This window comes from Gallinula chloropus, assembly GCF_964237585.1.
Source record: "Gallinula chloropus genome assembly, chromosome: 2".
In the NCBI taxonomy this organism is placed as follows: domain Eukaryota; kingdom Metazoa; phylum Chordata; class Aves; order Gruiformes; family Rallidae; genus Gallinula; species Gallinula chloropus.
In genome coordinates, this window is record NC_140086.1 from 16,271,408 (window position 1) to 16,296,852 (window position 25,445).

Genomic DNA, 25,445 nt, shown 5'->3' on the forward strand with positions numbered 1-25,445 from the left:
GCCCAGGGCCCCATCCAACCTGGCACTGAACACCTCCAGGGATGGGGCATCCCCCACCTCTCTGGGCAGCCTGTTCCAGCACCTCACCACTCTCTCTGTAAAGAACTTAAGAGACTTTCGTTCCAGAGCGGGTTACCGGCAAGCTCGGGGAAGCACCCCCAAGGCCGTGCTTCCTGCTTCGCTGGGCACCGAACCGGCCGAGCCCTGGCACCACCACGCCGGTCCCCACGGGCAGCTCAGGCCGGACCCGAAAGCTGCGCTCTGCGGCCCCGAGCCAACCGCGTTCCCAGGCCGGGCCCGACCCCGGCGCAGCCCGCCGCGCTCAGCCGCGGGCCGGCACACGGCGGGCCGGCCATCGGACGCAGCCCACGCCGCAGCCCCACGGCTGTGTCCGGCCCACGCCGCGCCGCTACCGCGCTCCCTCCCACCTCCCGCCGGACCCCGGGACGGCGCCGCGACCCTGGGGGAGCGGCACAGACATCCCCCAATCCCCCCTTAGCCCCGCCCCCGAGCGCTGCGTGCCGCTGTCAATCATCCACCTTCCGCCAGCCCCACCGCCCCTTCCCGCCCCTTCCCCCGGGCGGCGGCCCGGAGCGCCGGAAGTCGGCGCATGTGCAGTCGGCCCGTTCCCACTGGGCGCCCTCCCCTCGGCCCACGGCACGGAGTGAGGCGCAGGCGCAGTGCGTGGCGGCCCGGGCCGGGGGGAGGAAGGGGCATTTTAACAGTAAACATCCTGCCGATTTGAACGGCTGGTTTGGGCGGCAGGAAGGGCTGCGGCCGCCATCTTGTTTGTTTGAGTGAGCGGCTCGGATCGGGGAGGAGGAGTGGAGCGGTTACCGAGTTCGGCCTCGCCCGCCGCCACGCCAGCCTCCCCCTGTCCCTGGACCAGGGTAAGGAGCGACTCCGGCCGCGCCCGTTCCCGCTGGACACCCGGGCTCGCCCTCGTCGTCGTCCGAAGAGAGCACGGCGGGGGCCGGCCGCAGCCTGGCTCTCGGGGCGCTGCCGGCCTACTCGGGCTCGGCTGCCGGCCCCCCGCGGCTGGGCACGGCCGCGCCGGCTATTCGGCTGAGCCCTCCACGGCGGGGACGAGCGCGTAGGAGCGGGAGGGGAGGGCCTGTCCGGCAGTTGGGGCTCCCCGGGAGGGGCTGGACGGTGGGGATGGCCCTGCGGCGGGGCTGGGGCCGCGGAGCCGGCTGGTCAGCGTGATCTGGGTCGTAGTCGGGCGCAGCGGGGGGACCCGTCTGCGGCCTGGTGGCAGCACGGGCAGGACCCCGGGGGAGCGGGGGGGAGGTAGAGGCGGGTGTGTGCTCCGTGCTGAGCTGTCTCTAAGCCTGGAGCGGTCACACGCGAGAAGGGCAGTGGTTTCCCCTCTTCCACGGGAGTTACGGCCCTCAGGGAAGCCGAGGTAGCCACGCGTCGGGGTTGGGGATCAGCGATACTCGTAACAGGTCCCTGGCTGTTGGGTGGCATATGGGCCGGTGGAGCTGCGGGGCTGCCGCTGTCTGGGGTGGCGGAAGGGAGCACCGTTTCATCTGCCTTTTATTTTCTAATGTAATTTAGCTTCTCACTTGAATAAAGCAGACGATTGAATGTTCATGCAATCCTCACTAGTAACATACGAACCACCTTCTGGGCACTGTGACTGATGATATGCAAATAAAATGCCCCTTTAAAACGTTTATCTCCTGAAGAACTAAGAGCTTACTGAAGCAGCTTCAAACACTGATATAAATCTTGCTATAGTTTTTAAGATTTATCTCCGATCCTGAATGGAAGGCTTCTGTTAAATATAAAACAAAGTGGTGTGTTTTTATCAATAGCAGAGGAAGTTTGGGGTCACTGTGACTAGTAGGCATTGCACTGTTTCGCTGAAAATGACTTTTCCTTAAATTTAGACACATGGAAGAAAACACTGTTTGGAGAAGTTATCATGTAGGCCACATTGTACGAATGTGTACAATAAGCATGTGCTTTCATTAATCTTCCTCAGTAAAACTTGTTACAGTGGGGAGACATCAAAGCATTAGTAGGGCAAGGCTTGCATTTTATTTTGTGAAGGTTTGTTTGTAAATATTTGAAGTGCTGTGAAACCTAGAAACACAAAGCCCACTGATCTAAACTTTTAACCAGAGAGGAAGTAAGTGTGGTGGGGGGAATAAAAGGAGGAGCAAAAAAAGTTTCTAACACAATAAACTTAAATTGCCACAGAGTTAAATTAGTGTTGTCTTGCCACCGGGGTTGCTGATACCATGGGATTTCTGATAGAAATGAGAATAGTTGCCCCAGTTAATACAAGAGTTTAACTTCTTTGAGGCAAAAGGTTAGGAAGTTTGGGGTTTTCTTTTACATTCGGACTCTTTTGGTAATCAGTGAAGAGGGATAACTGCTGTAAAAGACAGTAACATAAGGAATTATATGTTCTTACTCAATTTATATACATTTAAGGAGCTAGTTAATACATGGTTTCTGGATGTTTGTCTTGGAACAGCAGTTAGAATAGTAGTGATGGGGCCTAAAGTTGAAAAGATTCTTCTCCACTGGATGAGTGGATGTACTGAATCGAGGGGCAAGGGCAGGATAACTGCTGAGTTTAGATAGGAAAATGGAGTTGTGGGGTGGGGAACAGTGTTCATAGTGAGCAGTTATCTCAAGCTCTGTAAATAATTCTGAGTGATCTGCCTTTTGAATTAGTAGCTTACTGGGACGCTGGTTCTAGCAGTTTGGTTATGTAGATGTGTATTATATTGTAATTGGAGAACAGTGAATGCTGTTCCTGTAAGGAGTGATGTGTTTTGAGCAATTGCAGACTGGGTAGTGCAACCTCAGGCATAGGATTTCAGGAAAAACGTTGATGGAAAAAAACAAGACCAGGAGACAAATGGAAAATGCTGTATGCATTTATCAGAGGTATGTCAAGTTGGACCAGTTCAATTTCATCTTTTCAGTAATTGATTTTGTGGACATGAGAAATTGAGGTGACTTGTCACTGAACTTCAGTAAAGTGGCAGGTGCCACAAAAAATATATATTGAAATTCAGAAAAATGAGGATTAACCAGAGAATTATAAAGGTGGGTGGTTGAAGCAAGGAGATGAAATAAGGTAGTGCTGAAAAGAGGCACTGAGCTGTAAGGAGTTATTAGTGGAGTTTCTGAAGACTGGTCCTGTGATTAATTTTTTTCGGTGACACCGGGTGTTCAGTGTGCTAATGAAACCTGCTGTGAGACAGCATTAGTAAGTGCCCACACCAGGGAAGGTTTAGACATGTAAGGAGGAGTGTGTCAGGAAGGATTACGAGTGAAAATTGAAGAACTCAAAGTACAATTGGAGGATCAAGGTTATCCTGGATTTCTGAAGCCTGGCAGGCCCACCTTGGCCTGCTGCAGGTGCACAGGGTGAGCTCACTCTTCCCCGTGTCACCCGCAGTGCTTTGGCATAGCAAAACATAAACAGGGATGGGACAGGAAGAAAAGACATGCGTGAGAGGGAACCACCAGAGAAGAGAGGTCGGAGGAGTTAGCATCAGAACCAGTGAAGTAAAATGACTGGCTGATTTTTAAACTGTAGTATGGAAGCTCTCTGCTAGAGGGTGGTGGAATGTGGCTCTGGGGTGGCCTTACAACAGGAACAAGAACAGGTGGCAATAAAATAAATGAAGACAGAACTTAATCTGTGAATCTGGTGTGTTTATACATAACCTGACCTAATACAGTAACAGGCAGGTGGATTTAATGGACTAGAGTGAATCAGGATCAAATTAAAATAGGGTGAATATTTTATCAGTTGTCTGCAATAGTGTTGGCAACTGTTAGTTCCTGAAACTTTCTGAATGTCTTGAGGGGTGGGACTCCAGCTACCTGAGCATGCTTTTCACAGTTTAGCTAGTTAGCCATTCTAATATGCAGGAGGATTTTAAGACTTAGTATTTGTGAATTGATGATTAAGCTACAGCTCATAGGTAGCATCGACCCAATTTTCTTGTTGCTTCTTTGGAAGGATCACTCACCAGATACATGGACGAGAGAATGTGAGGCAGATGCTGGATGAGATCCCATGTGGACTATCTGTATGGTATTAGTAATATTAGAAAATATTACAAAGAAGATGATGCAATTTTTGAGGACCAGTATAGTGAGAGGAACCTGAGGATAATTGTGGTGTATTGAAGCAAACTCAAAGTTAGTTTAAATCAAGTTTAAAATCTTTCATAAGCACAATTTGACAGGATCAGAACTTGGCTTTACCTGGTGTTGTATGAGTACAGATTATTTTTGCTTCTGGGCAGTGCAAGGAAGATAGAAAAATGAGTGAATTCTTAGAATAAGTTTTAATGTTCTGGTTCATGTCCAGTCAGTTTCAGAAACTTAATTTACAAGCTTTTTAACAGCTGTCAGCTACTCTTGAAATTTCTTAGAAGTTGCTTTTGCAGCTAATGACATCTGTTTTATGTGACAGTGTGAGCACTGCCACTCTCAAGAAACTCTTAATTCCTCTAATTCATCCCAATCTCAAATTATACCAGAAAATCTATTTCTTCTCCTTTTATGCCACTGCATTGGCATACTGCCCTGTGAATTAAAGGTCAGACAGAAAGCCTGAAATAAGGAAAAGGATTATCTGTAAAGAAAGAAAAAAAATCAGGAGAGAATGAGAACAACCATTGGGCCTTGCTTTGAGCAGTTGTGCTGATGCTCTCAGCACTAGTAGCTGAACTGCTGCAGCTCAGAACCATAAAGGTGGGATTTGTTCATTTGCCATATCCCAGGTATTACCACACAGAGCAGAGCATCTGCTGGAATTTGGAAGTGGTAGAGACTCATACTGTGACAGGAAATTAGTGCTCCAGGCAATAGAAGTATTATTAACAGTTCGGATTAAAACATTCTTTGAAACTAAAACTATCGTAGTCTGATTGTCGTTTCTCCTCATGTATTTTGCTGTATCAAGGCCTCATTAAGTGGATTAAGAGAAACTGATGGCCTCTGTCAGAAGGTAGTTGGTTTTGGTTCTTATGCACTCCAAAAGTAACCTGCATGTATAGTATAATCTTCTAATTAGTCTTACAGGCAAGCTTTAGCTTTGGTCCATAACTCCAGTACTGAGTGGTAGTCAAACCTAGGAGAGACCACAAATGCAGGTGACCACTTATTTTTTCTGTGCCTTCCCTTGGCAGTTGTTTTCAGCCTCTGTTCTTTAATTGCTAAGGAATTGCTCTCTTAGAGGGAGCACTTTGACTTGGATTGTTAGGTCTTTAAATGACAGAAGTTAACAATGTTTCTGGTTAAAAGAAAAATAACAGTTGTGAAATCATTAGTGTTGGTGTGATCCTGACACCTCAGGTTTTTTGGGAGAACCCTGCTTCCTCTTCGCTCTATTAAATGTTTTGTCTTCTCATTACATTACCCTTGGTATCTGGGATTTAAAGTGATAAGCTGTTTGTCCAAGTTGTCCAAATAGTATGTTTCACATTTAATGGGAAATCTGTATATTTTTGGGGCTACAGTTAATTATGTTTGAAGTTTTGTGCAGCTCATATTGCATGTTTTAATGGATGTAAAGCGTTGGTAAATAATTATGCCAGACTCCATGAATCAAAGTACATTCTTTTGCAACTGTTTTGGAAGTTTTTAGTGGAATAATACAAGTGTTTTTGTTAACTGTACATTTGTGTTTTCCCCTGTTCCTCATGTGTAGAGGTAATTTACAGGTCTGCTGTTACCAGAGCAGTGTATGGATGTGTAGCAACTCAAGCTACAAATACTGCACTAAGTTATATCTCTGTATATAAAAGCATATTGTGAGACCTTTGAAAACACACAAGGAACTGACTTTTGAATCAGTGTGATGTCTTTCAGAAAACTCTGGGGTAGGGGGGTATAGAATATCTTCCTTTAAGTAACTTTCATCGAGGAGACTTACAAAATTGTTGTGTTGTGCTTCCTAGGAAAGCTTGCTCATGTCCATCCTTCTGCAGTGCTGTCCTTAGCCCCCCTTCCCTAATCTCAACAAATAAAAATGTCATTTTAATTTTTTGTCAGTCCGCTTTGTTATGACTCAAAGCTATCAACTTCACTCCTAAGAGTAGTTTTTTGTTTTAATCTTTTGTATCTACCGTGCTAACTCTTGCTGAAGCTGAACATGGTCTTTATTTCCTTTAAATCCTCTCCACTGTGTCAGTTCTTGGTTATAAACAGAATCAGTGCCCAGTGTATCATTAAGACAGATAAGCTTGATAATTGGTTCTGTTGTCCAAACAACTCTGTTCTCTGTTTAATGTACCTGAAATTCAAAGCTTTCATCATCTTGCACATTGAGTGGTAACTACAAGTGGGTACAAGTGTAAAGTATGGTGCCACTACACATATAATTTCCCTGTCCTTTATATTCTTTCAACTGCTCTTTATTAAGACACAAAAACAACAAAAAAAATCCCACAGAAATATTGTTGGTCTTTACTTTCAGAGTAAAGGGGTATTTTCTACCCCTAAATCTACCAATTTTTTGTTTGTTACCCAGCTATCTTGTGGCTGGCTTTACTTCCACTGAACCAGTAATACCAGTGCTTGTCTTGCCCCTGTACTTATTTTTCTGGTATTCACAACTATGCTTCTCTTTCTTTTGTGAAGCATACCCTATAAATACCAACAGCTCTATCCTAGCTGCTTTGAAACTCGTTTCTTCTACCTACAAGTAAATTGGTATGGTTTAGGAATTAGCTTCCTGAGACTCTCTCTGGCTGTCTTTTTTACCATCACTTTGTGTTTCCACATGTTCCCCAGTTGGTTAGAAGTTGTGTTGGCATACATTTGGGAAACACTGGGGTTTTTTTATGGCTAGGAACTGATGCTCCTTACACTGGTTAAAATGCTCTGCTTTTACTGTTGGGCTTCTGCACTCCCTCTGGCAGTTTTTCTGTAGGCAGAGAGAAAAACTGAAACACTTGTTGCACCTCCTGTTCTCTTTTGTTTCTTTTTCCCTAGTTACAGATATTGCTGGAGAAAAAGCTGTTTGTGGAGAATCTTCTGCTGCTTTAAAGCAAACTTTTTTTCTCAACTTCTAGTTGATTTGAATCATCATATGCTTACCTCATGCGTGAAATTGGCATGTTTAAATCATAAATTATCATGCTGTTCTGCTTCCATATGGTTTAATATATTGGTATCTTATCAGCTGTAAGAAGGCAGTTGTTAGATATGTAGATCAAAGGAAGTCCAGTCCTCTCTCTGGTGGAGGAGTAAGGAGAAATTTCCTTACCATTTTTATGAATGCTTGAACAAAAATATGAAGTGATACTAAGAGGATAATGTAATGGAAAGCCGTCTGTCCAGAAATGAAGACATAATTGTACTTTCTGTTTAAAAAAGTATGGTGAAATCCAAAAAGTTTAGGACTACATACTTTATAATTCTGAATGTTTTATTTAAACAATGTAGAATATATACAGGTATAGTATAGTAGTAGCTACTAAATTTAGATCAGAAAGAAGTGGAAATGGTAGGAAACTACTGTGGTCTGAAAGCTGAGACATGTTTGTTTGCATTAGATGGGTTTGCTATCTTATGAAGTTAAATATATTCAAGATTGTTTACCATCCAGCAAGAAAAATAATATAATTAATTATGCAGATGATAATTTATTGCTGTTTCCTCTACAGTAAATATATGTACCTTATTATATGGCCACTACTTATACGTGTTGGCTTTGAAAATATTTTATACAAATAGTCTGCCCTTAATGACTGAACAGCAAGCATGTGCTTTGCTTACTGTGGGTAAGGGGTGTGTTTATGAGGATGTTCATCAAAAGAAGGTTTCTAGGAAAAAAAGTAAATTTGCTTTTCTCTTTATAGGTTTGCACTTTGTTTTAGACTTCTGGGACCATGTTCTATGCCCACTTTGTCCTCAGCAAACGTGGGCCGCTGGCCAAAATCTGGCTGGCGGCCCACTGGGATAAGAAGCTAACCAAAGCCCATGTTTTCGAATGTAATCTGGAGAGCAGCGTGGAGAGTATCATTTCACCAAAGGTATCTATTTTACCCTGATACAGTGTCATCTTGTAGTGAAAATAAATTGTTTGTGGAGGTGGAAGTTAACTGTTGGGGTCACCAAAACAAAATTCTTAATGTTGTTCTTTTAAAAGGTGGAAAAATCTGTTCAAATGTGAAAATACTCTGTTGACTTTCTGATTCTGGAGAGTCATTTCTTCTCAATTTTCTGATGCTAAAATATCACACTATTGAGTTACAGAATGTTTTGTGTTGTATAAATAGAAGAGTTGTATCTTAACCTACCAGCATCAACTAGAAGCCAGGGTTTGGCAGAGAGGAAAGCCCAGGCTTTCTAGGAAGTAACTTTAAAGGCCATATGATTACATTCTTTCAGTGCTGTTGTTACTGGGAGCTGTAGAAATAATACTTCAGATATTTTTGCTTATGCTAGTGATCTAAGCTCAAAGCATATTTCTGCTTGGCTACAGCAAAAGATCGGCAGTATTGTAGCTTGTGATGTTACCGGGTGCATGAAGATAGTTTTCTATATAATAAAACTACTACATTGTAATGTAAAAGCCTTGCTTTTGAAGCTTTTAGTCTCTGGTTATATATTTTTTTTTTGATGCAAATATAACTTTCTATAATGCTATTCTGGATTTTTGAAGAACTGCTAAGTATAAACAAAAAATTCACAGTAGAGTCACAGAGATCCTATTCCAGAACAGTGATTTGCTTCAGTGTCAGCTCTGAAGCATTTAGAAAGAGGAAGTTAATGTTCATGGTGAGCTGCAGCATTCTTTTAGGAAAAAGAAGAAATTGATAGGCACTCTTCCATATGCTTAACTTTGTGTAACACTTTCATCAGCTGGGATATTGGAAACAGAAGAGAATAAAAATTTCGAATTCTTAGAGGTTAGAATTTGAGATTAAACCCTGTATGGTGTAATGTTTCTGGGAGACAGTTATTCCATGTGTCCTTCAATACAAGTCTCATGCTCTTTCAGACTGAAGTACTTAAGATCCTCCCATGGAATTTTTTAAAATTGGTTTTCTGTTCCCACAGCAGATACTCTATTACATAATACCAGCAGTGAGGTTAAAGATGGAAAGAACTTAAACTTACTGTAGTGTGGCAGTGCTTTATTGACACCCCACACCATCCATTTAACTGCAGGATAGAAGATGAAGTTTTTAACCAAATTTTACTTAACCGTATTTTATGGATGTCCAAATTTATGTATCTTACACTCCCCCACCCCCCTCCCAATTTTAAGGAGCAAAGATGCCAAAAAAAAAGATGATGTAAACATGGGGTTTGTCTTGTCATCTTTTTTTTTTTTTTTTGTATTTCTTTTTACTAGACAGAGCAGTGTTTGGGAATTCCTGGAGTGAGGTGCTATTAATTTATTGGTATTTTCCAGATCATCCATAAATAATATGTGGAGTTTCATCTTGAATTTTGAATTCTTTCTTCATCTTTCTGCTGATGCTTATACTTGTTTTTGATATTTGATGTTGAAAGACTCATGCAAAACTGACTGAAATTTCATTACAGGAAAAAAAGTAAAGCTACATCTAATTTACTGGTTGTACATGTTTGTAGGTGAAGATGGCGCTTCGAACCTCAGGACATCTCCTACTAGGCGTTGTTAGAATCTACCACAGGAAAGCAAAATATCTTCTTGCAGACTGTAATGAGGCTTTCATTAAGATTAAGATGGCTTTTCGTCCAGGTATGCCTTTAGATAAAGCTTTCTCTGAAAAGTTATCTTGTTACATAGTATTTGTTAAGAAGGTATGCAATTCTACTGTCCTGTCCCTGTAGAAGAATTATATCAAAGTTATACAGGATGAGCAGCCTACAACTACCTGAAAGGAGGTTGCAGAGAGGTGGGTGATGGTCTCTTCAGCCAGGTGACAGGAGGTAGGACAAGGGGAAATGGCACTAAGCTGCACCAGGGCAAGTTCAGATTAGAAGTTAGGAAAAAAATTTTCACTGAAAGAGATGTCAGGGCCTGGAACAGGCAGCCCAGGGAGGTGGTTGAGTCGCCATCCCTGGATGTGTTCAAAAAAAGGGTGGGTGAGGTACTTAGGGATATGGTTTAGCATAGGATGGGAATGGTTGGACTTGGTGATATTCAAAGGTCTTTTCCAACCTTGTGATTCTGTGATTATAGAAGAAGTTATTTACTGCAGCTTCAGATGGGCTGTGTAACTGAGTTGTATGCTGAAAAACAGCTTTTAATTGAATTCTGAATGAAAACTTTTCCTGTTGGTGCTGATTCAGTAAAATCTCAGTTGTGATTTTGGCTGTTGTTGGTGTATGATGTTAAATGGAAATATGCTGCATGGTTTTTACCTTCTGTCATAAGTCTGTAAAGGGCCAGATGCATATACTAAATAGAAGCACAGAAGGGAGCTTGTTTCCATCAAGGGTGAAGTTTGCCTTGCCATGAATTACAAAAGAAACATAGAAATAAACTGGGTTTTTAACCATTTTTATATTTTAATTTCTGGAAATACTGTGAATGCAATCTGCACAACTAAGATGTTTTCTTTAAAGTATGTGTGACATCCAACTTCCCCCTCATATTGTTACTTACTCTTTAAGATTTTTCCGTGAAGATGGAGAGACATATTAATACCTGAAATTACTTTTCATCCAGCAATTAATTACTTAGCTTACACATGTTTTTTCTTTAATTCTGGCCTAGTAAACTTTTTTACAGCTGCAGTATAGCTGTGGTAATGATGCTGCTGGATATTCACAGCTGTGGAATCAGATTATACCTTAATAAGCTTGTGAGTGCAATAGGTTTAAAAGCTGAAATTAAGGAAAACTTTTTTTAAAAGGCAAGTTTTGAAAGCCAGTGCAACAATAAATTTGAGAAAAGGCAAATAATGCCTTTTCTTAATTTCATCATCTTGACCTTGTGATTCAGGCATTGAACTTTATGTAACTTTCAGTGGCAATTTGTTGACTATTGCAAATTTTGTATTTATTATTGCACGGGTGATGAGAACACATACATTTGTCTAATTTTACAAGACAATGTAGTTTTCTTACTCCCAGCAGAGCGCATGAAGCGCCTTAAAACAAGATCCGAAACAAGTTGAGGCACTTGTCTTTGTTCTCAGTTTATCAGCTCTGTGGCTTAGGCATTGTTTTGATCTTGTCTGCTCTGAGAATTGTTTACATATTTTAAGCAACCAACAGGTAAAAAATACAATGGAATGAAAGGATGGACAGGGTTTCCTTATTCCTAGCCACGTACCAAGATAAGTAAACTAGGGAAGTATGCTTGTTCTGGGTCTCTGTGGGCGGTGGTTCTTTGATTATCTGTTGAAGAGGGGAACACAGTGGACATTATTTTCTGAAGTATCTGTACCTCAGAATTGCCTGTGTTGTGTGGGTGTGAAGGCAGAGCATAGAGCTCAAATCTTCTGCAAGTTACAGAAGACTTTGAACCTGCATTTTCCATGAACTTTAAAAAGGCACTGTTTTATGTGATGTTCTGAGAGTGCCCACTGGATAGCAGATTAAGCATTTCGGGAGGGTAAGGGAAGGTGTGTACCCAGTTTAGGTAATCCAGCTTTCTTAAATGCAGAAGCCGAAAAGTAGGACTTTCAGAGCTAATTGAACTTATTAAATGACCAGTAACAAAAGTAGTCATACTGTGTTGCCACTGCTTTACCCAAGCCAAAATACAGGACTAGCTAGCTCCTCTGAGGCATCGCAGTAAAACAATTTTGTAGCAGGTACCTGCATAGTGTTTGTGATGAAATACAATGCCTGCCTTGGCTGCACAGCTCTGCACTGTGCTACACAAACATTACTGAGTGATTTGAGGCTTCCTGGGTTATATGAAACAGTACAAGGGCTTGAGGGTGTATATTTTGAATTTAGACTGAATCTCAATACTAACATTATCTAAGGTTTCTTCATAGGTGGCTAGCATTGGCTCAGTTCAACAATTTAAATACAAGAAGCTCATGCAGAGAGAACGATGCTGAAGGCGCAGGGAAAAATGCTGTCCTTGTCAGGAACGGGAACTCATGTCTGAGTCTTCTTCTCTGCAGGGGTTGTCGATTTGCCTGAGGAAAACAGAGAGGCTGCTTACAATGCTATTACTTTACCTGAGGAATTTCATGATTTCGACCAACCACTTCCTGATCTAGAGTAAGCTTTGTTTGTTTGTTGGGGATTTTTTATTTCCATGGAAATATGTTCAGTTTTTAGTTGAGGACACCCTGGTTTTGAACAGCAAACTGATTGCTGAATGAAAAAAAGAAACCTGTAGGGAATTTGTATTCTTAAGTCTCATATCAAGCAAGTACACAATCATCTTTGTATTGATTCTAAGTTTGTAGTAGCATGTAATTTTAACCAAAGTTAAAGTTGTCTTTGCAGAATCTTTTAAAAACTCAGATATGTGTTATTTTCTTTTTTTCTCTTACGCAAGGCACATCACATATGTTCTTGGGTTTTATGGGAATGTCCTTGTTGACCTTCTGTAGTGGCACTTTTAATTTTTAAAACCGGGCTACTTGTAGACATGATAACAAGTATACAACTTGAATAATTCTTGATCTTTAAAAAATTGATGTTATCCTTTTGGATTATTCATAATGGAATTTCTGGGTTACAGTTTGCTTTACTTAGTGTTCTATTTAGTTTATATTGAGATTAAAGTATGAGCTAATTAGAAATTACATAAAGATCGTGTTCTACGAAACGTACCTTAATGCACCACAGAGTATTAACTTGGTACTGTTACTAGATATACTTTTTGGTGAATTATATTAATAGCATTTTCAGGGTGAAGTGAGGGAAATCTGTTCTCAGTTGTTAATTTGGCCTCTAAAATTAGTGACCCCAACATAGCAAAGAGTAAGAAAGGTTACAAATGAATTTCCCAGAAGCTACCACAAATTTGGATGACAGTGTTCAACCTTGAATGATCTTCCTGTTTTAAGTTGTGTTTTCTATTCTGTAAATCACCATCAGCTTTTCCATTAATTAAGTGTACTGTGTGCTTTTTAGGAACAAATTTCACGTTTATCTAAGCAAGCATTCTCTATTGGATATTGGGAGGATGGAGGTTGTTTTTAAATGGAAATTTTTAATAATTGCTTTTCTTTTTGTTTAAGTGATATTGATGTGGCCCAGCAGTTCAGTTTGAACCAGAGTAGAGTGGAAGAAATTACAATGAGAGAAGAAGTAGGCAACATCAGTATCCTCCAGGATAATGACTTTGGTAAAAATCTCATTTATTTTTAAGTGCTACTAAGCTAGTTTTGACAACTGTAAAGTTAAGGTTTTGCAATTACAGTGGAATTCCCACAAAGTACAGAACAAATGGCAGCAAACATGCTGTGTTACCATACATTTGACTTTTAGTTTATATGTGTTCATTTTTTCAAAAGGCTTGTTGTCTAATATTCAGCAAGCATCTAGCTTCTTATACAAAACTGAAGGATATTCAGTCAGGTTAATTAGTAAAGTACTACATCAAATATAATTTTCAAAACTTGGTGTGAATATCAGACAGCCATCATTTTAATAATGGGCATGTTTTCAGACTGAAACTGTTAAAAGGTAGCTGAAGCAGCCAGTGGTGACTAGTTTACTTAATTCAGTATCTTTTCATGGACAACGTTCTAAGATTGAATCAAAGGCCAAAGATAGTTGTTTTAAATATCTAGCTTCCAGAGTACAATAATGTAATCCATAATTTAGTAATATGTTTGAAAATACTATCTGGGTGATGTTGATTTGGCATTGGTTTGACCTCTGTGCATGAAACCCAACCCTGAGACATAAGGTACAACATTTTTTTTCATTCTTTGAAATTCTTTGGTTTCAGTGCAGGTAAAATTTAGTAGGATATTGCTAAAAGGAATTGGGGTAAGTATAATAGAGTGCTTTCAAGATATGTTTATTTTTATAATTCTTTGGATGCTTTTTGCCATGGTATTGCTGGGCAATACATCTTGTCATTAACTCTGCAGTTAAGATAATGTGAAAATAAGTTTGGTCTTAGATTTGAGCCTTTGCTGGTTGATTAGCTAGGTCTCTTGCTTCTTGATTCTTTAGAATTTATAGTAGTGAAATTATATTCCTGCAGGTGACTTTGGGATGGATGATCGTGAGATGATGAGAGAAGGTAGTGCGTTTGAAGATGACATGCTTGTGAGCACCAGTGCTTCCAATCTCCTGCTGGAACCTGAACAGAGCACCAGTCACCTCAACGAGAAATCTAATCACCTGGAATATGAAGACCAATACAAAGATGATAATTTTGGAGAAGGAAATGATGGTGGAATATTGGGTATGTGTGAGAAATTTGATTTTCTTCTGTCCTTCCTTCTGCCTCAGTAATTACTACTTCTGGGGCAGGGAGGAGGTTTTTTCCTTTGTTGCCAACGTCCCTCTAAGTTACGCTTTTAGCAGTGGAATTCTGGTTTGTGAGTGGTACACCAATATAGGTGATGCATAGCATGTTAAGTGCTGGCTTTAGGTGATCTTTGCAGTCCATTCCAACCCAAACCATTTTATGATTCTGTGATTTTAAATGTAATAGAACTAAATCATCCAGGGTTTTTTCCATTCTATATTTAATATTCTTTTGAGAAAAGTCAATATGCAACTCTTCTTGTTTTTAAAGCCTTGGAAGGAGTTTAATTAGTATGTTGAGAATTGTATTGATTACTTCTCTGTGGACTGCTAAGGAACCTAGTAAGATGCAAATAAGTGGTAAGCGTGTTTGAAAGTACAGGTTTATCTAACCTTTGCACTGTCTTTATCTGTGTTTTATCATAAATTTGTCTTTGCTTCTTTATGAATTTGCCTATGCTTGTTTCATGGTTATTTCAGATGACAAACTTCTCAGTAATAATGATGGTGGTATTTTTGATGACCCACCTGCACTCTCAGAAAGTGGAGTCATGATGCCAGAGCAACCTCCCCATGATGATATGGACGATGATGATAATGTATCAAGTGAGTATGATCTAGGACTGAATCTAGAATGACTTGTTTTCAACTAATTTGATTGGGATTTTTAATTCGTTAAAATCATGTTTAAAAAGTATGACATGTGGTAAGCCACTTCAAGGTCTGAAGGAGGGGATGGGGAGGGTAGCATGGTTCTTTAATGTTTTGACAAGGTACTTTTTCTGATTGGCAGTGGGTGGGCCAGACAGCCCAGACTCAGTAGATCCAGTTGAACCGTTACCAACGATGACTGATCAGACCACACTTGTTCCCAATGAAGAGGAAGCTTTTGCTCTGGAGCCCATTGACATAACCGGTGAGTTATTTGGGAATATTTTACTTGGGTCATCAGAGACTGCCTTAGCTTGATGGAGTGGCAGTGAATCTCTAGCATTGCTGCTGACTCTGCATCTCACTTGGAAGAGAAACCAGCTTACATTGATGGTCCTGGAGGATACTAGCTAGTAGTTTCTGCAGTCTGTGCATAGCAACATGCTACTGCAGCTATGATAGACATGCCAGTTAAAATACAGTGAGTTGTAATAGAACTCATCATGTCTTTAATACGGTATCTGTAGTGCAGGACAATTCTTGATAGGCTGTTTGTGGCCAGGGGTGACTTGTTTACACTGAGAACAAGCTTAAATGAATTGCTGAATTCAGGAGATGCGTCTTTGTATTTGAAGTTCCTTGTCTTTTTTTCTAATCCAAGACACTTTCTTATTTTAACTGATACTGTGTTTGGCTCATTATAAACAAATCCCTGCTTTGAAAAAAAAAAAAAGATCTGGAAAAAATGTAGTTTGTCCTGTGTTTTCAGAGTGAACTCCAGGCCCTGAGTTACTGCTTGACCAATTAAAAAGCCCTAGCACTGCCCTCTCGTGGCAAAGCTATCAGCAGAGGTCCTAGCTGGTCAGGTGGGACCACCAAAGACAGCGCTTGCTGAGCTTCAGGGTCTGCTGCAGTGTGCCAGGCTGTAAGCAGTTTAAGGTAAAGTCATTCTAGAGCAGGATGAGAGGTACAGGTAAGATAACATCCACATTGTCACTACCAAGGCTCAGATAGGGCTTCGGGGTCAAGCTCGGAGTAGTATTTTGACTTTAGTCAGGGGGAGCTTACGTCTTGGGGGTTTGCTCCTGAAGAACACCAGCCTGACAAACAAGCTGTGAGGGAGGGAGGCATGTGCAGCTGAGGACATTAAAGCTTAAGTAGAACTACATTTCTACACAGAAGAATTTTTATGTTACGGGACAGCATTAATAATGTTTGTCCTTTTGTAGTAGTTGCAGCTTAGTTTTGGGAGAAGGAATGCAAACGTTACCGTAGATTCTCAAAGGCAGCTTTATACATGGGCAAGTAAGACCTGTAGAGAACCAGCAGAATTCTACGGGCTGGTGTCTTTTTGAGCTAACTTTCATTACTTGGTAAAAATCTCAACAGTCAAGGAAACCAAAGCAAAGAGGAAGAGAAAGCTGATTGTGGACAGTGTGAAAGAACTGGATAGCAAGACTATTCGAGCCCAATTAAGTGACTACTCTGATATTGTTACTACTTTGGACTTGGCACCTCCTACTAAGAAGCTGATGATGTGGAAAGAAACTGGCGGTGTTGAAAAGCTTTTCTCTCTGCCTGCACAGCCTTTGTGGAATAACAGGCTACTGAAGGTAATGTTTTTTGGGGGTATGGTGTTTCTAGATAGACTACATTCAGATTGTGCCTCATATATTTATATATATGCCTCATATATATATATATGCCTATGAGGCATATATGTATATGAATAGCAATATAGAGATAGAAGTATTCATCATTTTAAACATCATTAATACAATTAAGATGATCCCGGTGTTTAAAATACACATCAGTTACAGAAATAAATTAATTTGTTTAATGTTACTGCTGTTGGAGAGCAACTTAAAAAATGGGAAAGGCATATGGCCCCTAATTACTTGATCTGAAATGAAATTAAGGACACTGAGATCACACGTGCATCAGATCAGACACATAGTGAGTAATGTAACCTTTCCCCATAGCTCTTTACTCGTTGTCTTACACCCTTGGTACCAGAAGACCTAAGAAAGAGGAGAAAAGGTGGAGAAGCTGACAACCTTGATGAGTTCCTTAAAGACTTTGAAAACCCAGAGGTTCCCAGAGAGGAGCAGCAGCAACAACAGCAGCAGCAACAACGAGATGTCATTGGTTTGTGTCTTGTCAAAGACGCCCTGCTTTCCCTTGGAGCTTATTTTTCTCTTTTGTTTGTGGTTTATATTGTTGCCAAAGATTATGAACTAAGCAAAGAGCTTTGCAATGTTTTGGGTTTTTTTTTTTTAGCTTGGTAGGCAATCTGTGACTTAAAATAGTTTGTTTTTATTTTCTTAGAAGACGCAGGTTCAGTTTGATCTGGTGGCTTAAATGGGGATTGGGTTGGGTTGTGTGCACATCTGTACCAATTCTGTTTGTCACTGCAAAAGCTGTGCAGACTGTTCAGAGCGCTCGATTCTAAATTAATGGTAGATTGGACTTGATATGGTTTAAGGTCCCATTAAAACATCTAAAACTGATTTGTTTCTTTTTTTTTTGTGGAATATAGATGAGCCTATTATAGAAGAACCAAGTCATGTACAAGAATCAATAATGGAAGGTAGCAGAACCAACATTGATGAATCTGTTATGCCACCCCCACCACCTCAGACAGGTGTTAAACGCAAACTGCAGCAAGTAGAACCAGAGCCAGTGTTACCTGTGAGTAAGATTCTTATTACTCTTTGTTTTCTTTTGAGAATGAGAAGTGTCTTTGAGCAGAAATAACATGTGTTTGAGGCACTAGCTTTCTGTGGGGTTGTGAGAGATGCTGGGGCAGTATCAGAATCTTTGTCCCTGGGTAATCTTTATGGTGTTTAAGTGGAAACATTTAAAATGCAGGTAGGATTAAAAGGGGCATTGTTTCCTTCAGAAAAAGTCCTCTAGAAGTAAAGTGTATTGCTTAGAAAGCTATCAAGTTCCTCTGCTTGGCAAGCGTATATAAACAGCTTTCACTGCTGAAGGAAGCGTTGTGCTAGCCGTACAGACTTCCTTTTTAAGATACTCGTTCTAGGGTTGTAGGTTCAAAGAAAAACTGATCATTAGGAGAGGTTTCCTAGTAGACTCAGAAACTAGCTTTTGTCTATGTCTTCTGCAAGAGCTGTGATGGAGTGTGCAAGGAAGGTATATTTGTGAAGGGGACAGGAAATGGACAAAGTGAAAGGTGGTTTTTGAATGCTTACCTCATGAGAAGAGTCCTGGTTTATTTCATTTTCTTCATATTTTAACCTCACTTTTCACATGTTTCTTGACTAACAGGTTGTTCACTGTAGAATGAGACTGTTAGATGTTACAGTATCTTATTAAAAAGGGTGGCAGCTGCTGCTCCTCTTTGCCATGTCATTGGGTAAAATTGGCATCAGCTGTTTGTGCTGAAGTCCGTGCTACTGGTGTGTGTTGGGAATTCTTTGAGCACACCAAGCCTTTAGCAGTGTACATGTAGTGATACAGGTACTCTATGACTCTAAAAAAGAAGCTATTTTTAGTTGGTTTACGTTATGTGTAGAAACAGTTTCAGGTGCCAGGGTAACTTCACTGGCAAACACCTAACTGTAGATTCAAGGGGAGAATATTATGCCTTAATTTTACTAAAATTACCTACATAAGTTCTGTTAAAATGCTTTCCTGAATTTTTCTCTTGATAGAGATATTTTCTGAGAATGAAACTTGAGCACTAAAGTCACTCACACATATTTTTTTTAACTTTACAAAGTATCAGTGTTTTAATTCCTTCATGCTTTTATTGCAAAGAACAACATTTTGGTATTTTGAAGATGTCTTGTTCCAGTGAGTTAAAGTGTTCATGTAGCACTGAATCTGCTTATGGGGGGATTTTAAAGTTACTTGTGCTGATCCAAGAAATGAGATCAGTAATTTGGGTGGTGGACTAAGTGCAGTTATTGGAAAGACTTTTGCCTTGTTAGTAGTCTTATAATTTCTGCTTTGAATGGAAACTAAAATATTAAAAATACATGTATGGGCAGCAAAACAAACTGCTTTTCATTTTTCAAAGAATGAAAATTCTGACATGGCTAAGAGGTAGAGACTTGTGTTTCTCTGAAACTGGTTTGTAGCATCAGCACTGTTTGTACCATAAAGCACTGATGCTATCGGTTTTACTGTGTTATGTACTTTAAAGCATCCACCATCACAACAGCTGGAAATACCACCTGTAGAAATGCCTCCAGAGGAGCCTCAAAATATCTGCCAGCTAATACCAGAGCTAGAAATTCTTCCAGAAAAAGAGAAGGAGAAGGAAAAGGAGAAAGAAGAGGAGGAAGAAGAAGAGGTAAGAACTCTGTGCAGAAAGGGTTTGTGTGTTTCCCAGCACTGTTTTGAGATTGGATTCATAAAATTGCGTAGGGAATAAATCCTCAGTCCTCACTTGAGAAATTATTACCCTTGGAAATGCAGATTTTGGAATTATGCCATGGCCATTTCATATTATTCCATTTTATAAATTGCATAGACCTTCCTCTTTAAGCTAGAGGCTTCCCTTGAATTAGAGGGTTTTCCTGTTCTCACACATAGTTGGATTAAACTGCTATGTATATTTATGACGCCTTATACAAGAAGTTCTGAACTTAATTTTATGATTCCATTTTAAATAGTTCAGGCCACTTAATAAAACTGGACTCTGGTAAGAAAACCATCCTTGTCCTAACATGATAACTGAAGTTGCTTCTTAGCTACAAAGTTTAATGTTCTGTTGATGTCAAAGCAAGTTTCATTGATTCTTATTATTTGATGCATAATATTAAATCAGGTTTTTTAAAACCATTTTCTTGTTGGAAAAAAAGAATATGCCTAGACTCATGAAGTTTTCCTTCTGTAACAAGTCACATGAACAAAGGCTGCCCAGGGAGGTGGTGGAGTCTCCATCTCTGGAGATATTCAAGACCCGTCTGGACGCCTATCTGTGCAATATGTCCTAGGGAGCTGCTTTGGCAAGGGGGTTGGACCCGATGATCTCTCGAGGTCCCTTCCAACCCCTATGTTTCTTTGATTATTTTAGCCAAGATTATTTTCCTAGGAATGTCAAAAGCTGTTAGAATAGAGTATTTTTAGTAGGAAAGCACCTACAACAAGCGTCTAGTCCAACTATCTGACCGATTTGGGATACTGCTGGTTGCAGAGAAATGTTACTTTAAGAGTAACGTGATGGAGAGAAAGAAATACACGGGTTTATTTTGAGAAATAAAAAAAAAGCCAACCAGTTTTCCCACACAGTTTGAGGTTCTTAAGACTGGAAGCAGAACAGATGCTGCTTGCATGTGTTGCTTTTGTGGTGATTTTTGTAATACCTGCTTTGAAATAAAGTTCTGATTTAAAAAGCCACATACAATGCACCTTCCGTAAACAAGTAGGTGAGTGCTTCACGGGGTGTGGGGAGTGGGTTACAGCTGGCCTCCTCAGCCTTCAGCAACAGCCTGCTTTTCCACAGTGAAATGAGAACATATCTGGCTTTGTTACTGTTTGCAAAATTAAGGCATTGTTGATAATGGTGTTCGGTACTAGCAATTCTAGGTTAGACTGAAGTGTCTCTTCTCATTCAGCTGTTATAAGTGAACTTTGTTTTACTAGCTGCTAGCAGAACATTTTGTGGTAGGTAACATTTTGTGGCAGGCAACCTTACTACGGTACATCACCTTGCGTGTTTCTTCCTCTGTCTTCCTGCCTCTCCCAGATGGGTCCAATGACTCCAGTTATCTAAAGCTTCTGGCTTTATGAAAGAGCTACAGTGGTACCTAGAAATACCACTTTCATTTCCTAACTCAGTGGATGAATAAATTACTGTTCTGTAAATGTGTGGATTTTGGCTGCTTGCAGGAGGAAGACGGCACAGGGGGTGATCAGGATCAAGAAGAAAGGCGATGGAACAAGAGGACTCAACAGATGCTTCACGGACTTCAGGTACACATGACAATTTATTTTCTCTTGAAGTAGCTTTTGAATGTGCCTACCAACACTTCTGATCTGTGGAAAAAATGAGTTTTCTTTGCAGGAAATACTACAGACTTAAAATAAGAGTTTTGCCTGAAAGAGGGGAAAAAAAGACTTGTAATTGATTAAATGGTAATATAACTGTCATTTCATTCCAAAGAACATTTGTAGAAAGAGTACTCATTTAACTGCTTTTCAACCTTCATGTCTGCAATTGGAGTACAAGTCAGACTCACAGAAATTCAAATTTTAAAATAATTTGGCTTGTGCTTTTAATGAAACCTTAGCACCTCTGACTTTGTGCTGTAGACCCAGGCAAACCCCATCACGGGCTAGGGATAGAACAGTTTTACAGGATGTTTACTCCTGGCTAGGCTAGCTTGAAAACTTCCATGCTATGATAAGCTGAATCTACAACTGGCTGAATCTGACCTTGGCTGAGGTGCAGCATGTGGCTTCGGTCTGCACAGAGAGATAATCCTTGTAGGATGGATTCTTGCTTGCTGAAATTAAAGAGCTTTTTTCTGATAACTGAATATCCCTGGTGTACACTTGAACTTCAGCATGAGACGCTGTCTGTTTGCGTACAGGTCTCTATGGATGTACTTCATATATTCTTGGGCTACCTTTACCTTTCAGTCAAGCTTGCAGCTTGCTACACCTTTGTTCCCTTAAACATGTTGGCATCTCCTGAGATTGTGCTGTCACTGAAGTGTTTCAGTTCCATCCCTCTAAACTGTTACTGTTTTCTAAAGGTATCCTGATTTTTTGGTGAAATTGCTGGGCTCTGTCTCTGCTGATAAAAGCTCATTGTCATTATTGTATCTCTGAAGTTCCAGTGTTGTGGATCGGGGCAGGGGGGAGATGCTGCTGAGTTTTCAGTAAACTGAGTATTTTCTGTTCTATTAAGTTTCTCAAAAATCAATTAATCAAGAAAAAGCTTTACAGTTCTGTTAAATGTTACTAGATTTAAATTGTAAGAATTAGCTGCTTACATCTCTATAAAAAATTTATTTCCGATTACATTGTGAACTAACGTGATTTCAGTTAGTTCTCTTGCACACCTGCAAGAATTCTGCTAGTTTAAGTAAGATTGTTTTAAACTGCTGTCCTGGTTTAACCTTGGTAATAGCTAAGACCCACGCTGCTGGTCTGTCACCTACCCCCTGGTTTGTGATGGGGGAGGGAATGGAAAGAGGGAAAGTGAGATAAAGACAGTTTAACAGGTGAATCAGAAGCCTGGAACACACAGTCAAAGCAAGACAAGGGATTCATTCCCGACTTCCCATGGGCAGGCAGGTGTTCAGCCATCACCAGGACAGCAGGGCTCCATCACACCTAACGGTGACTTGGGAAGGCAAATGCTATAACCACAAGCATTGCCCCATTCCTCCTCCTTCCCCCAGCATTATCTGCTGAGCATGACGACATACAGTATGCAGTATTCTTTTGGTCAATTGTGGTCAGCTGTCCCAGCTTTGTGCACCCCCAACCTACTTGCCTCAAAACAAGAACATTTGCTCCCATCCAAAATGTAACACTGTGTGAGCTACTGTGAAGAAAATTAACTGTCCCAGCCCAAACCAGAACAACTGCTGCTGAAAAATAATTTTTTAAGCATACAGATGTTTAGTCAGTAATGGTGTGTGATGTTTTTCTCTCTGAGTCTTTCATCACAGTTTCTGAAAAGAGCTTCAGAATTCTCTCTGGACTGTGTCTAGCTTTTCTTTTTTTTTTTCCCATTTTTTCGTCTGTATGCCCAAAAGAGCATCATATTGGATGGCTGAAACATTAAGTCTGTAATGAGATTCCAAGTTAAGATCTGTTTAATATACAGCAATTTGGTTTGGCCAGCCTAATATCTTTTCATCTAGTAGATATCGCAGAGCAGACAGTTCTGTTTTAAATTGAAGACATCAGTTGTTGTTCTAGCCAGCAAACAGATGTATTTTCCTGGGGAGTTTTCGTAGGGATTTTTGGGGTTTTTTTTTAATTATCTGGCCAAGACTTTGAAAAAAAATATAAACGACTTTGGGTACTTGGTTTCAGACAGACAGAGGACTTCTAGAAATAAGCAGGCTTTCTCCTGTGCTGTAGTAGAGTGTTTCTGGAATATGTGACTCTAAGTTGCACAGATTCAAGATGGATTTTTCACACGTCTCTGGGAAGCCCAGTTGGTTTCATTTAGATAAGGTGCATGTGGGAATTTTTTATGTACATGTCACAACCATCCCAGACCATCACAGTGTCCTGGGGGTGATGACAAGCAGACTCTTGCCACTGGTTGTTCTAGATGGGTTGTAGTTCTCGAGGTAATTTGTGGTATCTGTGCTTGTGTTTTCCAGAGAGCTCTTGCGAAGACTGGAGCGCAGTCTATCAGTTTGCTTGAGCTGTGCAGAAACACGAATAGGAAACAAGCCGCCGCAAAGTTCTACAGTTTCCTGGTACTTAAAAAGCAACAAGCTATCGAGCTGACTCAGGAGGAGCCTTACAGTGACATCATTGCAACACCTGGTCCCAGATTTCATATCATATGAATGGTTAGCTGCGACAGAGCTAGTGTTCGTTTCACTAGTGCGTACGTGTATTGCCCCATCTGTAGGGCCCACCAGACCATTGCAGAAAATTTAGATTTTATTGTCTGTATAAAGTCCTTGGTTTTCTTTTTGGGTTATTTGGGGTTTTGTATTTTAAATTTACCACTTAAATTTTTAGTGAAACTGCTGGTTGGGTGGCTTGAGTTCCAACTGCAGAAACCAGACAGCTCAAGGACCCAGGTGAAGATTGTTTTAACAGCTCAGAGCAGATGTGTGCAATACCGGTGCATGTAACGCTGAGTATCAGTGAAACCATCTTACCATAATTTGACTAGTCGATTCAATAGTGATATTATTAGCCTCTACAAGTAAACCTGAATGGCCAACCTATTTTCCAATTGCAAACTTTGCCAAACTCGTCTCAAATGTTCAGTCTGCTTCTCATAGTGAGGTTTTACCCCCACCTTCCCTAGATCATTGCGCATACTGTGGGTCTCTCAGCTGCCAATGAGGAAAGTAGTGCCTGATCTGTTGGCTTGCTTCATCACTGCATTCTTGCAGTCAGATTTTTGTAGCCCTTGTGCTAAGGGGAAACGGGTGTCTGTGGAAAGCACTTCCTCTGCGCGATGATATTACGGGACAGGACACGTGTTCAGCGTTTTAGACGAAACATTCCTTTTCACTTATCACCTCATTATGGTCCACTACTGATAATGGCTAATTACTGTTAATAAACATCGAATGAAAACTCTGGTCGTTTCATTTAAACCTTTAGGTTATCAAATTGCTTTGGGTTTGTTGAGAGCTGTATATAAATTCCAGACTTTTTAAAATGGACTTTAGATTGTAAATTATCTGATTTTTATTAAGCAGGGATACGAAGGTAAGAATAAGCGATGGTGAACAGATTGCCGTTCTAAAAATGATAATTCAGATTCCACCTGTACTGAAAGGGCAACAAACTTGAATATACAGTACAAACGGGCACAGTTCCACTTAATTGTGTAGCGTGTTAATGGCTCTTTGTATCTATTTATGGTTTGAGAATCAATTCTTCCAGTAATGCACACTCTTGTGTTCAAAACATGTTATTGTGCTTTTCTAAAAGCAGTCCCATTTGATTTTACCTATAAAGAACGAAGCTTTACTGTTAGACCAGGTAGCACCAGAAATTATGTGAATATGTCGATGATGGAAACCTGTCTTAACTTTTTTTAGGGCAAAATTATTCACACTGAAGGTTCTGGTTTTAATGTTGGCACTTTTGTGAAATAATTTTAGGACTCTGAAATTTCAGTGTATACTCAGCTGTAAAAGTATGTGAATGTTTAAAAAAATCTGAGACTACATGATGACCATGTTTTAATAATCCTTGGAAAACTTAATTGTATAAAGTTACTGCAGCTTTATTTTCAACATGATGTGCCTGTAAAACCATTATTTTCCCCTTTGTAAAAAGAGACATTGTAGATAACTTGAATGTTTAATTATAGAAAAGGTCATTAGTTTCTTGTTACACATTTTTAGTCTGTTTTTGTTGCTTTTCAAGGTTAATATTCTTGAAAATAGTTGATGCTGTTATGTATAACTTTTCTAATAAAAGTTGTGTTATAAGCTGTTATGAATTAGCTCTGTATCTTCTTTGCACACCTCTCAGCAGTAGGCACCTAGCAGTTGCTTTGTCTGCTCTTAGGACTGGAAGTGTAATGACTTTGCTCTGAGAGATTTAAAGTTTGAATATGTAAATGGATTTCTTGCCATTAGGAAGGAAGAGTTATTTTTACTGGCCATACTGTGGTCCTGTTCAAGCTTTCTATGCTAGGAATGTCTGTGTGGAAAAGCAGGGGAGACAGTACAGAATGTGATTCATCTCCATGCCTGGTCCCTTCTGAACGCCAG

At 40.3% G+C, this 25,445-nt stretch overlaps 1 protein-coding gene across 1 annotated transcript; it reads left to right on the top strand.

Annotated features, from left to right (window-relative positions):
• Positions 1 to 811: 811 nt before the first annotated feature.
• On the top strand, positions 812 to 25,167 carry RAD21 (RAD21 cohesin complex component). Its single transcript, XM_084279850.1, has 14 exons — positions 812 to 890; positions 7,848 to 8,021; positions 9,592 to 9,721; positions 12,069 to 12,168; positions 13,140 to 13,246; positions 14,117 to 14,320; positions 14,866 to 14,991; positions 15,179 to 15,301; positions 16,426 to 16,649; positions 17,019 to 17,184; positions 17,576 to 17,727; positions 19,205 to 19,354; positions 20,896 to 20,979; positions 23,355 to 25,167. The coding sequence occupies exons 2-14, from the start codon at positions 7,878 to 7,880 to the stop codon at positions 23,544 to 23,546; spliced, it is 1,902 nt and encodes a 633-aa protein (XP_084135976.1). The 5' UTR covers positions 812 to 890; positions 7,848 to 7,877; the 3' UTR covers positions 23,547 to 25,167.
• The last annotated feature ends 278 nt before the right edge of the window (positions 25,168 to 25,445 follow it).